This window comes from Pholcus phalangioides, unplaced genomic scaffold (genome assembly GCF_987345545.1).
Source record: "Pholcus phalangioides strain wild (caught in Gottingen) unplaced genomic scaffold, Ppha-v1.0 ptg000007l_1, whole genome shotgun sequence".
In the NCBI taxonomy this organism is placed as follows: domain Eukaryota; kingdom Metazoa; phylum Arthropoda; class Arachnida; order Araneae; family Pholcidae; genus Pholcus; species Pholcus phalangioides.
In genome coordinates this window covers 7982363-7998313 of record NW_028301600.1, presented here as the reverse complement: position 1 = coordinate 7998313, position 15951 = coordinate 7982363, and the positions used below count along the sequence as shown (strand labels likewise).

Sequence of the window (15951 nt, the reverse complement as noted above, 5' to 3'; positions counted from 1 at the left end):
TTTTATCGCACCACGGTCATTTTCTGCACACGAGGGCTAATTAGACTGGGACCTACAATTTATTGCTGATTCCGAACGGCAGGCTTGTTTTTTATACTCATCGAGAGGTTGGTGCACTAACCCCTCGATGGGGGACTCCCTATGGTAGCAATTTTTTGCTGCGGCCAAGTCGCCGTTTTTTTGTTGTACCCCTGTGTCAGGAAAGTTTTCTGACAAGGACGAACCGGGTATCGAACTCGCGACACCTCTAAACATCCTTTGGTACTTTAGGCGAGTATCTTATCGACCAGGCTACTGCACCCTAAACAGAAGCGAAAGCCTGATTGAATTCGGAGACAATATCAAGGGGAGAAGTAAGAAGTTCAGAGTTGGAAATTTTGAGGGAAGAAGGCCCGGCAAAGCATTTTCAGCATTTTCACGTGGCACAGAAAACTTACTTATGGGGAAAACCCAGCGTAAGGTGTTTTCATTATATCAGACCTTTGGTGTATTTCATTTTGCTCGTAAAAAAAAAAAAATTACGCAAAACAAAGTTTTTTTTTTTTTGAACCAACATAACATTATAGGGCTTATGATGAATGGAAAACAATTAAGCACCAGCCCAAATTTTTTATGAGCCAAGCATTTTTTTTTCCTGAAAAGACAGCAAAATTAGTACTTGAAAAATACTTTTCTGGGGTATTTACGATAACAGGTTTGAACATTCATAGATAGAAATGTATGTGTATATTTAAATATTTTTTCCAGTTTTCTCTCTCACAATTCAATTTATAAGTACATTGAAACATTAAATGATTGAATACTTAAATGACTGAACCATTTAGAAGTGTGCTTTGGCTACAGGTTTTGACAGTTGAAGTTTTTATCTTCTAAAAATGTATTGAATTCAGTTGAGTGTTTCAGTAGATTCGAAAGGCCTTTGGAGAAAAAATCAAATTGGAGTTATGAAGGGAGTCGGAAAAGGATTATTGAGGGGGGTTGGGATCAGAAGAGAAAACAGAATCGGAAGCCTCATTGAATTTGAAGGCAATATCGAGGGGAGAAGTAAGAAGTTCGGCATTGGAGATTTTGATTGAAGAAGGACTGGCAGATTTAGGGCGAAGAAAATTCCAAAATTTGGCTGGGTTTGTAGAAAGATAGTTAGGCAAGGAATTAGCTAAGTAGTTGGTTTTTTGATGTGAAATAAGATCTTTAAGTTTACATGTAGAGACCGAGATTTTGCTTCGGAGAGGAAGGGGAGTTGTTGAGTTTCAGTTTGGAAACATTGTGGCAAATTCTTCTTTTCAGATGGATGGTATTGCGGTTGATTCATGGGTTGAAGAAACATTTAGATGAGTATTTTTTGAGGGAACAGTGGCTTTACATTTATCAATTACAGCTTTGAATTTACTCCAGAGAGAATGAATGCCATTAGAGGAAGAGGAGGAGATGAAATCAGGGAGATGAGTATGAAGGATATTTTGCATAAGAGGAAAAAGTTGTTTTTTTTAAAATTAAGTTTAGTAGTGAGTTTAAAGGAAGGAATGGTGTGATGAAGGAAAAAATTAACAAAGGGAGCTTTGTGGTCGGAACAACCATCAAAAACAGAGGAATCAGATACCGGGATTTTGTTGGAAAAGGCTATTAGATGTAAAGTAGAGCTAGAGAGGTTAGATATTCTAGTTGGCTCTAAAATGGTTTGGAGAGATTAAACTTGAGGAAAATATATAGAACACTATTGTTGATATTGTGATTGCCTGTGAAAGGGACTACATTTTATGCCAACCTATTGCAGGTAAATTCCAATCACCGGCAATAATTATGATGTGAGAGTTACAAAAATTATCTATAATTGATTCAAGTTTCACGAAACAGTTAAGATCTGGTGCAGGCGGTAAGTAAAGGGAAAAAATGGCTATAGGGGTGCAGTTGGGATAACCCCATTCACCACCAACGATTTCTAAATTGGAATCCAGGGGGATTTTGCTAAGGGGGATTGAGCTATTAAAGACGAGGGCAACACCATTTCCACGGGAGTTTGCCTTTGCAGAAAGTAGAACAGTTAATTCAAATATCTCAGTGAATATTGCATTTAAAAACATGGAATAAAAAACTAGTTTTTTATTTTAATAACTACACAATTCCTCACAATATAAATAACTTGGGTCTGAAAAAAATTGACAGATTAGGGGTGTCTGTCCAGCAAAAATTCGGGTCCCGTTTCCGAACCCTTTACAAAAATTCTGGATCTAAAAACAAACCCTTTACAAAATAAAAATTAATGAAACCATAAATTTGGCATTTCTTTTGTGATGGGTTAAATATATTATTACAAAAAATAAGGAAAATTTTCTCAAAAACAGGACCCTACAAAACAAGTCTAGAAAAACCCCTGCAGATTTTGTGATGAAAACAGATTAATAATAACAGATCAATAAATTAGGTCAGATCAGTGTGCTTTCATGTAACTGTTTCAAAAAAAACATGAAATTTTTGGAAAACGCTTGTTTTAATGTTCTTTCTATTTGTACAAAAAGTGACACTAAAATTTATTTTAACACTAGAACAGCCGGATTTTAGACCAACCTAAAACTCTTGTTAGGGGTCAACTTGACTCCTATAAGAAATGCTTGCCCTATTAAAAGTAACCGTTTTTTGATTGATGACTGATGTTGAAATGATAATATACAGAAAGACCTCATTATAACGTTGACTGCTTTTAACGTCACCCTGCCCATAACGTCCATTTTTTGAAAGTTTTGCTGTCATAATTGGCAAAAAGTTTTACTCGTTATTAAATCACCTCGCTTGTTAGTAATTTTATTTGGTGTCTAGAGGTGATGTTATACCGAGGTCTTACCTGTTTAATGATTACAGAGGCAACCTGTTTCACTATGTGCTTTTGCATGAGTACAAATTATAATAGAGCAAGAAAGGGCAATATGACTCAACGCATATTATGAATTAGTATATGTCTCAAAGCGAAATTATACTCATGAACATGAATGAACCCACAATATATTCTAAAGTTTATGAAATCCATAGGCTTTCTGGATATTATGCTGAGGTGAACAGGAAAAAGTGTTGTTTCTCTCCACTGAGAATTGAACCCAAGACCTCTTGCATACTGGGCAAGTGCACATACCATTATACCATAGAGAGACAATCCTTTTCTCCTCAATAATGGTAAGTGTGCTTGCTTAGTATGCAAGAGGTCCTGGGTTCGATTCCTGGTGGAGAGAAACAACACTGTTTTCCTGTTCGTCTTGACATAATATCCAGAAAGCCTATGGATTTCATGTATCGTAGCTGAGCAAAAAATCATCCATCTCTATTCTAAAGTTTGTTAGACATCAGCACAAGTTGAACAATATGCATCCTTGATGGAGAGAATGACAGCAACACATTTTCCATAAAATGTTTTCTAGCATCCTTCGCAGCTGTCAGAAACCTTATTTTGTCTCTTTCACAGTTGAAAGGCACATTTCTTTCGGTTTTTTGGTGTGTAGTAGAATTGGAGGGCATTTTTTGTGCAAAGCACCAGCACAAGCAGAAATCTTCAGCGTGAAACTGTGTAGCCTGAGGAGTCTTTGAAAAGTATGCAAGCATTGAGTGACAATGCCAAGGATTTTGTAGAATACATTCCACATTTTGTAGTGTATTTCCTCACCATGTCGTCTGCTACATCTATGCCACATTTAGTGTTGTAATAAGTAGCAATGTTCGGCTTTTTTTGTGTTGTCATCTGCAGACACATTCGTGTCCAAGGTGATAAGAGTTACGACATTCTTTTTGTTCTTGCACCTATATATTGTGAGTGTGTTGTTTAAATTTCTTAGTGAAACAGGACAATATTGTGGCGTTGAAGTGTCACATGCAATTGTGGTTTTCTTAACAGAAGGTTCATCTACAACTGTGGTTGCAGTAATACCGCTCTCCCAAAGTTGTGCATTGAATGGTTGCTCTTTATCTTTGACCAAGTATGGATAGCCATTCAAGACATGTTTGTGGATATGACAACAGTTGCTAACCAGAACTTGATGCAAAACTTGTCTGGCTTTTTTGCCATGTATTGGTTAAATTTGCATCGTTGTTTACATGGTAACAATTGCTCATTAATGATTATTTTTGGTCCAGGACTATGTGCTAATAAGTTTTCTGTCAGTTTGTACCAAATGTCTAAGAGGCCAGAGTAAACCTGTTAGTAGCCAGGCACTCAGCTCTGATGCTTCAGACTTCCAAGTCTAAGATACCACATGATTTCATAGTACCAATTGCATGAAATTATTTATTTTAATAACTAACATAGAAATACAAAAATTTGTAACTATTCCCTGAAGTATTTTAAGAGAAGCCAGAGAAAATATTAGCTTTAACAGTCTATTGTGTGTTGAGATAATGCAGGGAAAATTGGAAAAAGGGTCAAAATAACCCCAACGGCACTTCTAGTGTTAAAATACGATTGGTTCTTTCACTGAGATTTATAACTTGTACAGAAGTTGGCTTTGTAATTTAATTTGTGTGGCATAGTTTTTCCAGTCTCTCCTAAACTCACTGCAAAATGTTTAAGTGAGTTGGCTCTCTCTTGCTGGAATTAGTCCTTTGTATTATATGAATAAATGAAAATTAGTGGTTCGCTCAAAGTTTAAAGTATGCTTGTATTTTCATCATCGTTTTCGTAATTTTTCTAAAAATAAGCATGATTGTATTCACTATTATTGATAATTTTTGTTACTCCAATTTTTTAAACTAACATTTCCATCTTCAATTTCTTCAATCAATTTGTTATCAATCATTAAATTGTTGTAAAACTTATTTTTCCATTTTTACTGAATGATATCCAATGGCACAAAAATTCTATAAAAAATTCTTTGGGAAGTTGATTGAGGATTCTAAGCATAAGGATTGAAATGCTGTTACAGGTACAGATTTATATTCATTACTTAATTGAAATCTAATAGTGCTTGCGGTTTAAGCTCAATATAAAGAGACAAGAAAATTAAAGTTTTAAGTTATTTGACTGAATCAGTGAATATTAAAAAAAAGCACGTTGAATGGATAATATAAAATAATTTACATGAAGATTTCATATCTTTTTTTGTGTAGATAGCAGATAATAGAGTAAATTAAAAACTTGATATATACATGTTAAATCAGAATGAAATTGATTTTTGACATCCCAACTGGTTGATTATCCTAATATAATGATCAGACTGATAAATAATTCACATGTAGGTTAACAACTTTTGTTATTTATGTTTGTTTCAAGCTTTTTGAATATTTTTCAGTAAATAAGCACCTGGGATGTATAGGCCATACCCAGAAAATGATTGATTACTGTGGAGGGCCTAGATCTTATAGCAATTACAGAATCTTGGGCAAACAAAGAGGGATGTATCATTCCTACATCTCTGGATATGATAATTTTTCGGAAATGGATCTGATTGGAAAGGGGGGTGAAGTCTTGATTTATGTGAAATCATGTTTGCAGACCAGAGGATGTAACATACAGAATAGTGATATAGAAACTACATAGGTTGAGCTTGAAAATGAAAGCATCATAAGTGTTTGTAGAAAAGGTTTTCACAGAGTAGGGATCTACTCTGTGAAAATGGAAAAAGGATTCTATATTCTCTGAGAGAGAGTAGGGATTCTACATCTCTAAGCTTCACACTGAAATTTCATACATTTTTTTCATCTGTACATTTATTTCATATAATTATTGGTAATAAATATACGCATTCTTTGTTTATAAAAATGTTCAAAATAAATACATTTACAAAATATGTATACATAAATTTGAAATTGTCATATACAATTTTCAGTTGCTTTTGATTGAATTACAGGGTGAAGAAGTGGGATGAGCCTAATGATTCGGCAGTGTTTTGCATAGACAGTGATAAGTCATTCACATTTGTTTGTGGAACAGCTCGTCATGGTGTAGTTCGTCTCTGGGATAAAAGAGCTTCAAGAGATATAAGAGTGAGTAAAATGAAAGACATGCAGTTGTCTTGAAAAATGATAGGTTCCTTCATATTAAAAAAAATTTCTTCTATAAAGTAATATAATTTTTCCCATTACTAGTGGTAAAAATATTATTGTAAGGGTGTGTATAAAAATGTTATAGGAAATTTTTGACTTCAAATCACTCACCTTCATTATTCTGAACCATGGTTTGTGTATTTATGCAAATTTGGCATTGTATAAATACATCCAGTGTATATTAATTATATTGAATTTCTGCAGGATTCCAATCATTGCTTGTTTCAAATTTCATGCTCATGGAGAAAAATTGAGGTGAACTAAAGAGACAGTGAGAGTGTGTGTGTGTGTCAGTCTTTCACTGCTTCAGCAAGGACAAAATGTTATTTAAGAAAAATGATAGTCTGGTTGGGTAATTGTGTGACTTCTGAAAGTTATGGCTTTGAAGATATAAAAAGTTTTTTGCAACTTTGAAATGCTCATTTAAAGGAAAAATCTTGTAGGGGGTGGCATAGAAAATAACATCATGGCAATTAATAGGTCTTGTTAAGGAGTTAAAATTTTAGGCATGAGAGCATATTCAATTTGGCTCTTGGATAGATCTAGTGTTCTATGTTCAAATCCTGATACATAGAGTAGTAAAGAAGGCATGGGTTATTTTTCATTTGTTCTTCATGTTCCAACGTGACAATACTACTGTGTATATTGTAAGTTTCATTCTTAAATGGTTTTTGGACAACAGCTTTCACATTATAGACTACCATCTTGATCTGTACTCTTGAACCCCATAGAAATTAAATGGGTAGACTTGTTAGGGAAGCAGAGGCATCTGAAGTGTTATGCACCTATGGGTGCTTGGCTTGAGCTTAATGGCAAATTACTCTGCATGGCAAATTTTGATTTTGGAATGAATTCTAGGAGTGCTTAGACTGATGGTAAAGAATACTGTGGGCGGTGCACCCTCGGCTTCAACACCACTGTAGAGAAGTATGTGGAAAGGTTGAAGTTACAGTGGTGCAAGTCACATTTTCATCAATTCTGACTTAAGACGAGAAATGCAATCTAGAAGTGTTAAACTGTTGAAAAAAAATTCAAATCTCTGATTCACTAGTTTGCGACTAGGTCGTGAAATCACAAAATTTTTAACATGGAAACCAATTTACAACAATTCTAGTAAAACCTTGTTTTTCACAAAATGAGTGGGCTCATGATAACGGCTTCTGTTTCTCCGCAGACAAGACTGTCGCTGTGCACTTTTGTAGGCGTCGAGACCTTCATGATGACCCACAATTCTTTCTAAACAATGGCCAAATACCAATTGTAGAAAACACTAAATTCCTCGAAATCACATTTGACAAGAAACTTACATTTAAACCTCATATTGCGCAATTGAGAGCTCGTTGCATGAAGACGATGAACCTTTTGAAGGTCATCTCGTCTACATCATGGGGAGCAGACCGTAAATCGCTCCTCCACATATATAAGGCTCTTGTAAGATTGAAGCTTGACTACGGTTCCATTGTGTACAGGTCAGCGCCTCGGAGCTATCTGAGTGTGCTCGACCCCGCCCACCATTTTGCCCTCCGGATTTGCTCTGGAGCTTTCCGGACATCTCCAATGGAGAGCCTGTATGTCGAATGCAACGAGCCATCACTGACATTAAGACGCCGGCAACTTTCCTTGAAATATTATATCAAAATGAAGTCTTTACCAGATCATCCACTTCATCGTATCATTTTCAATCCGTCATTTCATAGACTTTTTGCTGCTCGCTCTTCTGTGTTCCATCCTATGGTCTTCGTGTGAGGGCACTCATGGAAGAACTACAAATAAACAATAGTCATGTGGCCCGAGTTGCTGGGCAACTGGTACTATGGAAACAGTTTCTATGTCTCTATCATCATCATATCCTAGAACCACCACAGCAGATGTCATATATCGGCAGATATTCTTTAAAGGCAGGGGTAGATACAACTGGTACTTCCCCATATATACCGATGGCTCCAAGAGCCCTGGGCATGTTGGTTGTGCCTACATCTGCTGTGAGGAGACATCTTTCAAACTACCTGACACCTTCTCTATTTATTCTGCAGAACTGTATGCAATCCTTCAGGCTCTATGTCTTGTATGACGCAAATGCCACCGACGATGCATAATTTATAGTGACTCTCAGTGCATTGAAGGCACTGTGTTCCTTCACTTTCCACACTCACCCATTCATTCATGCCATTTTTCATGAACTACATTACCTCACTCATCATGGTACCGCAGTAAAATTTTACTGGGTACCAGGTCATGTTGGAATACCGGGCAACGAGAAAGCAGACACTGCAGCTCGAACAACAACTAACATTGACAGTAATCTTTTGGTCCCTACCAGTGACCACTTCCCAGTCCTCCGAGAAGTGATGCATCACCGCTGGCATTGGAATAATCAAGTAAATAATAAATTACATGTCATCAAGCCCACACTTGGCCATTGGCGTTCAAGCTGCAAGACTAACCGAAAGGAGGAAGTTCTGCTTGCCCGGTTACACATAGGACACAGTTGCCTTACACAGTCATATCTATTATTACGAGAGAGTCAACCAGACTGCCCCATTGTCAAAGTCCATTGACCATTGCTCATGCTTTTACTTGTTCACATCATCGTCATCATTTTACAACCGCTTTTGGTCATAGACATCTTTCACCTTGTGACATTTTAAATGACCATTGCGATGCATTTCACATTTTTTAATTCATCAAAGCCATTGGTTTTTACAATTACATATAGTTTACAATCCACATCATTGTTTTACGTAGGCCTACTTTCTTGACATGACAAGGACAATTTTCCTTTTTTTATATTGTCATTGTTTTGGCGCAATTTGACCAAATTGGTCCTTACGCCAATATGTTCGAAATCTAATCTAATCTTTCTCAAAATGAGTATTAATTGACTTACCACTGTAACTTTAACCTGTCTATATATGAAGGTGTCAAGAAGTACAGCTGTACAATAAAATTAAAAGATATTTTATTCAAATGTAAAAAATCTACAAAACAAATTTGAAAACTTGTTAAAAGCAAACTGAAAAGGATTTATGATTTGATATTAAAAAAAGTAGAAAGATTTCCTTGTCAGCTCAGCAAGCAGAATTTCTCAAAAATTTGTTTTCTTTGTCAACAAAATCTCTTGTTCACATTTTGATATTAGGAAAAAAGAGACCCCCCTTTCCTTTGTCTAGCTCAAGGTAGTGAAGAAATATATTTACTGTATAAAGAATATAGTAGGGCTTGACAAATCCTATGGGAGTAAGAAGGAGAATTCAGCTATCCTTTTGGAAATGTAAGGAATTCTTAAGGAGGAACCTAAACATGAAATTAAAAACAAGGCTCTTTAGGTGCTATATATAGCCGGTCCTACTGTACACATGGAAAACCTGGACATGGAACTAAGAAATCAAAAGATCAACTCATTTGATGTTTGGTGCTACAGAAGAATGCTAAAATTAAAGTGAACTGACAAAATCATCACTCAAGAAGTAAGGAGGAGAACTAGAAATCGTGGCGCTTTGATAAGAAATGCTGTGGTGAGGAAGTGGAAGTATACAGGACACATCGTAAGAACATAGTGGAAGCGGCGAGCAAAGCGATGAATGAGAAGGAAGAGAAGCGAGATGAGAATATAGCTGCGAGCAAGGAACATAGTACACATAGTGGCCATTTAATATAGCAGAGAGTATCGAATATCGTTCTCGCAATCACCTTGGTTTTTAAATTAGAGAATGCTTAAAAATTTCATAATTATAAAAATCATTGCTCAGGGAACAATTTAGAAATAATAGTGTTGTGAGAATATCTATCACTATTTTTAAATATAGCTACGGAAATATTCCTCATATTTTGGTCGCTTTCCTACCTTTTCTCACGGCACTTGAGTGCGAATCACTTCTTGGGAAATCAATATTTTCTACTAAATTTATGAGTAAAAAAAAATCAAAGCCCCCCCCCCCCCACCATTTAAATTTGTATTATTAGTATAGGTGGAAAATCTCCTCTCCCCCCTCCCCCCATGTTCGAATATTGTTTTTTTTTATAAATATTTGTTGGTTTCATTTTTTTTGACATGAGAAACGTAATTATTAACACACGAAAATCCAGCATAAAAAACATTTGGTACACTTCCAGTGTGGAGATATTGATGGTACACAGAAAATAACCAAATAAATAAAACTTGCCAATTTTTCCACAGAAACATACATGATTTTTAATTTAGACTACTCAAATACATTTTCCCTCACGGTGCATGATAAATTAGCTTAAAACTCAAAATATAAATCATTTTTAGTTTTGTTAAGCACGTGCACACGAAAAAAGTTTGATGGGAAATATATGAAAATTATATTCGATACTTGTTTTCATTTGATCGCCCACACCATTTTGAAGTACGTCGAGAACTTAACATCAATGATTCCGGTGACATTTTTGACATCACTACCGTTTTTTAACAGCAAAAACAAGCCCTTTGATGGCCATCTTGAAGCTACACACAGGCGAGCAGAGTGAAAAAAGTAAAATACCTGGAATGCGCTGCTCTTATCTGTTATCGCGGAATTCCCACTCTGCTGCGGTGTGCCACTATACGCAGGTGCATTGGAATCAGTGTGTTTGATTTCGCTGCTCGGATCTCTTCTCTCATCATTGCTTTGCTCTCCGTCTCACTATGTGTTCAGCCTAAGAGGGTCTGCGGGAGAAGACAGGACACTGATATTAGAAGGATACATGAGAGGATACAAGAAGAGAGGAAGACCAAGAAGAATGTGGATAGAGAACCTGAAAGAGTGCCGTGGACAACAGTATCGTTTGTGTTAAAGAGACAAGCTCAAGATCGAGTGGGATGGAAAGCCATGATTGCCAACCTTTGAATTGGAGATGGCCCCATATGATAACGATGATGACAAATCCCAGTTTGTCATGGCACTCCATGGCACAAGTTTGATGTTGGCACTTACAATTTTCTATACGTAAATACTCTGGAAAAAAATAAATGTAGTTCTTAAAATATTCGATTGATGCCTAGATTTTTTTTTCCAATTTGTTAAACCCTGTAATATAGAAAGTATTTCTCTTTTTCTTGGTTTATTGTTATTTGAGTAGAAAGGCACTTTTACATGCTCAAAATTAAGAGAAAACATTTTTCTTGAAAAAAGATGTGCTATTTCTAATGCAGATCAGTGAAATATGTTATGCTAGCAAAGGAGTTAAATACAATGGAACTTTTGATTAATTCAGATTTTTGGATAATTTGAATTTTGCAAATTTCCTTTGGGAGTTTCTTATTTAATTTAAAGCTAAAATAATCTGTTCAGATAAGGATGGCATCACTGCTATTCATAGAAGGGTTCAGACAGCTGGATGTTGTGGCGATGAATTTCAGAAAGAAAATTCAACTGCCTCTGAGGGGGAATGTAGAACCACCATTCCAAATACAACAAATACAAATACAAATGCAAGGATTCCCTTGCAATCCGGGTGATTGTAATAGACTGTTACATTACAGAAACACACAATGAGTATTTTTCTTTCTTTAGAGTATATGTATGCTAAACAGGACTGTACAATAGACACTCAGACCTAACTCCGTTAATAGCTCATATATACTGACATATACCACCGCATGGCAATGTAGATAGAGATGTGTGATGTCGCTCTCTGCTGTTCATACAGAAAACTTGATCTTGTGAAGATGAATTTTGAAAAGAAAATAGTGGTCTAAAAAGGCCTAGCACATTTACCCAGGTTACAAAGGGACAGAGTGGGTCTATTCCGCTACAGAGGCAGTGAAATTCTATTTTCAAAATTCACCTTTGCAACATTCAGGTGTTTAAACCCTTAACTGTTTAATTCAATTTTTAAAAAAAAATATGGTATTAGATAATTAATGGTTATCTTAGACTCATGGGTGGAGATATGGGGGGATTATAGGATAGGGCAGGGGAGCAGCATCATTGATGGAGCCAACTAATATAATATGCATGTAAATATATGTATTGGTATCATCATCATAGTGCCTCCCCCCCAAACTTTCCTAGTCTACTCGCATGCAAAGTAACACATTGAAATCATAAGCAGATTATATGTGTGAGAAAAACATGTATATTTGTAAAATGGGGGCTTTTGAATCACCTGTTCCATGTGGTTTGATATAAAGCTCAACATGTTATAGGGCCAAAAGTCTACTGTACATAAATTCTACCTATGATATAATAGATTAAAGTGTATAAGATTTCATATGGAAAGTTCATTGGTTGAAAACTTTCTTGCATCTTCAAAACCATATTAATCAATACATTTCTTCTCAAATTTCATTTAAAGAGATCAATGGAAATAGTGGCAGCATCGATAAGGACATTCTCAAACTTTTAGTTGTGAGAATGTTTATTTTTTTCAGTTAGCCAACTCAGACTGAAGGATTTTGTATTAGATTACTTTGTTGATAATGTCTATAGCATTGCATAGACAGATTTAAATTGTGTGAATTCCTTTTACACTAATCTATGCTTTCTCAGCCATAAAGAGTAAAAGTACAGTTTTATTTATGTCTGATTAACATTAGTGTTAGGTCCCTAAACAAAACATTTATTGCAGAAAAATACTGCATCCAGCTTGATGCAATGCATCAAAAATTAAGAGTTAAGCTGCCTAGATTGGTCAACAGAAACTAAGTTTTATTTTTTTTTGTAACAACGTGAGACACATGTCAAGCACAACAGCCAAAAAATTACATATTTTGCATTATGAGATTCTTCCTCACTTATATTCTCCAGACCATCTGACCGCTTGTTTTAGACATTTGGACTATTTTTTTTTTGGTATATTTTATAAAGAATTTGGTATATTATAGAAAAATATATTTTATAATTTTTTCCCTACAGGTATTCTATATGGGGAAGCGTAGACTCTGCCGTAGGGTACAAACACCTGTGTATTCTGTAGCGTTTGATGCTCAGATATTGTGTGCTGGACTAGATGACTGCATATCATATTGTGATTTTTCATAACATGTTATTTTGATTCTGTATAAGAAGATGTAAAGAGTGCATCAAAGTTTTTAAAGCCCAGATTAAATTATAAAATTTTGATAAAAGATCTTTTACAAAACTTGAAAAAAAATAACCAAGAAGCCTGTTAGTTACGTTTGCTCGAATGTAACTGATACGCTGATTAGTTTCATTTTTCAAGTTTTATAAAAGAAATTTTCTAAAACCTTTATAGTATAATACTAGCCTAAGAACTTTAAAAATCAATGCTAAAAAATAAAGAAATTGCGTGCGATATATATATGTTTTTACAAAAATTTTGTAAAAAATAAGATTTTTCAAAAATAAAAAACTGAAATCAAATTTGATTGGTAATGGAAGTCGCTAATATACCCAAAATATGCTTGTGAGATTGATTTTAATTTAATCAATTGTTATATGGTTTTTTTTGTTTTGTACCAACAAAGGTTTTCATCTTGCAAGGGTAACATTCACTTGTGAACTTCTTCTCTTTGTTAGCACCCTCTAACTATCTAGTTTCAAAATTTATCCTATTTTAAAGACAATTTGGTGCAAACTGCAATTCAGTATCATAATTTGCTTATTTTTTTTATCAGTTTTTAATTATTTTACAAATTTTTAATGTTCTTCATTTGTTAGTCAGTTCATTTATTTACAATAACTTGATATTTTAAAGTATTAAACATTTTTTGAATTACTTATGTGCCATTTCAATATCAGAATGCGATTGAAGGATTTATTAATCCACTAATATAAAGCTAATTATACATGCTGTCTTAAATTGTTTGTTCAGCGGATATCTCTGCAACGGTTGACTGTAGAAACATATTTCCAATTACAAATATTACATTTGAAAATATAGAAATTTTTGTGAATGACTTCTTGAAGCAGGATTTGCATTTCACCAATGGAAAGTTTTAGCATACAGGGTCTGTACAAATTCAAGTTAATTCTTTTTACATTGCAACCCTTAAAAAACTTATGACGCTTTAAGTAACTAGAAGACATTTAAAAATATTTTGTAATTGGAAGTATGTTTCTAAAGCCAATTGTTTCAAAGAGATGCCCACTGAGCAAAAAATTTAGTATATAAAAGTTAACAGAAACTGAAAAAAACTTCCCTAAGTCCCTTGAGCTCAGAACTTGAATGTTATATCAAACCTTTTCATAAAAGATTATAAACATAAGGGGGATACAGGTTCTTTGAAGGAGGAAGGTGCTGTCCACACACCTGCACTCTCCCACCTACGTTAATAACGAAAATTTTTGGGGAGGTAGCCCCCACCCCTTGTATTTGCCTATGGGCGTAGGCATATTGAAGTTTACAAAATCTTCAAAAGGATGAACAAGATGGTTCAAGAGTTATTTACTCACCATCAATCCAGTGCTTCGACGAGGAAAAAACATCAATCTAGATTGCGTAAGGACACATGCAAGCTGTGGAGCCATAGGAAATTCTTTGCAAATAGAGTTGTGAATATTTGGAATTGCTTAAATTCCATAGTAGTTGATTCTATCACAATCTACATGTTTAAATCCTACTAAAATGCAGTGCCAATTTGGACCAAGATTATCAATATCCATAATAAATCATACATGGTAAATTGATAATCATGTGTACAGCTTCAATATACAGTAAAATCCAGATAAGTCGTCACCTCATGTTATCGAAAAGTTATGACGGCTTAAGCGAAGTGCCATCAGTTTCAATGCATAATATTGTGAAAATCGTATAAATTTAAAGTAACATAACATTTATTGAAATATGAATTAAAATTTATAGATTGCAAAAGAAAAAATTGAAGTTTTTACCTTTTTAGAGCTCTTATTACTTAACTTATTGTGTTAAAATATACTGGAACAGTTTGGCTTATACTAATTTTTTTAATTTAGACTAATCAGAGCAACTGCTAGATTAGTTAGCTTTCCTTCACGACAGAACTACTGCACATAAATTTTACATACACATGAAATTTAATCTTAGTGTTTTAATTCTTTATCAGTATTCATGAAACAACTACAAGCTAATCTTGTTAAAATTTTTCAAGGTAATCTCTCACATGCTAACTACAAGGTAATCTTGAACACAGGGTCTACTTTGAAGGATGTGTGGAGGGCCCAGGGTAGGGAAAAGCACACATTAGAAGAGCTCAACTTTGGAAAAAATGTCTGGTTTTTCCAACAAATATAATTTGTTCAAATTTGAAGCCCTAAATTAGTGAAGCCCATGCAAAAATCAGGTTTAGCTCAAACAGTCCCTCATGTTTCAAAAACTTTAGTCTTCAAATGAACTTCCCCAGCATAACTTTTGTTAGGCCGGTATTACACTATAAAAGTTTGATAAAAGTCCTATTATAAAACTTTAAAAATGCAGCCAATAAGGGCAACGGTTACATTTTCTAGAATGTAACAAATAACCTTATTGGTTAGATTTTTCAAGTTTTATAAAAGGGATTTCATCAAACTTTTATAGTGCAATACCGGCCTTACTCAAACTGTTCTGTTTTGGTACAAAAGGCTTTTATGGTGACTGAGCATACGGCAAAATAGCTTGTTAACAAGCTATTTTTTTAAAGGAAGCTATAGAAATTCTGTTCCTCTGTCTCAAACTTTTTCATGGTGACGAGTTAACTGAAATTAGCGTTGAAATTAGTCATCTGCAAAAAATTTCATATTTTTAATTACAGTATTTATTGAGGTATTAAAGATGAAAAATTATGTTTTGGCAATGTATTGCTGTTAGAAAATTTGTGTTGTCTTGAAAATTCAAATATTTAGGGAAATAAGCAATACAAACAAAATAATCTCAACTATTACTTATTTTATATAGATTATTTTATTGCGTATTTGAAATGTTTATTTCAGATACCCCATGACTGAAAAAAATTTGAAATTGAGTTAATACTGGTTTCTTGAAGTTGATTGATTAGCGCTTCATTTGGTG

At 34.5% G+C, this 15951-nt stretch overlaps 1 protein-coding gene across 2 annotated transcripts in view; it reads left to right on the top strand.

Moving 5' to 3' along the window:
- Positions 1-14795, top strand: part of LOC149084881 (F-box/WD repeat-containing protein 4) — a 35687-nt gene extending 20892 nt beyond the window's left edge. The window contains exons 8-9 of one of the 2 annotated variants that reach the window (XM_089232617.1): positions 5826-5961; positions 12882-14795. In XM_089232617.1, the coding sequence (XP_089088743.1) occupies positions 5826-5961; positions 12882-13007 (262 nt within the window). In that variant the 3' untranslated portion in view covers positions 13008-14795. The remainder of the gene's footprint in view (positions 1-5825; positions 5962-12881) is intronic. The other variant, XM_089232618.1, reaches the window with a different exon arrangement.
- Positions 14796-15951: the final 1156 nt, after the last annotated feature.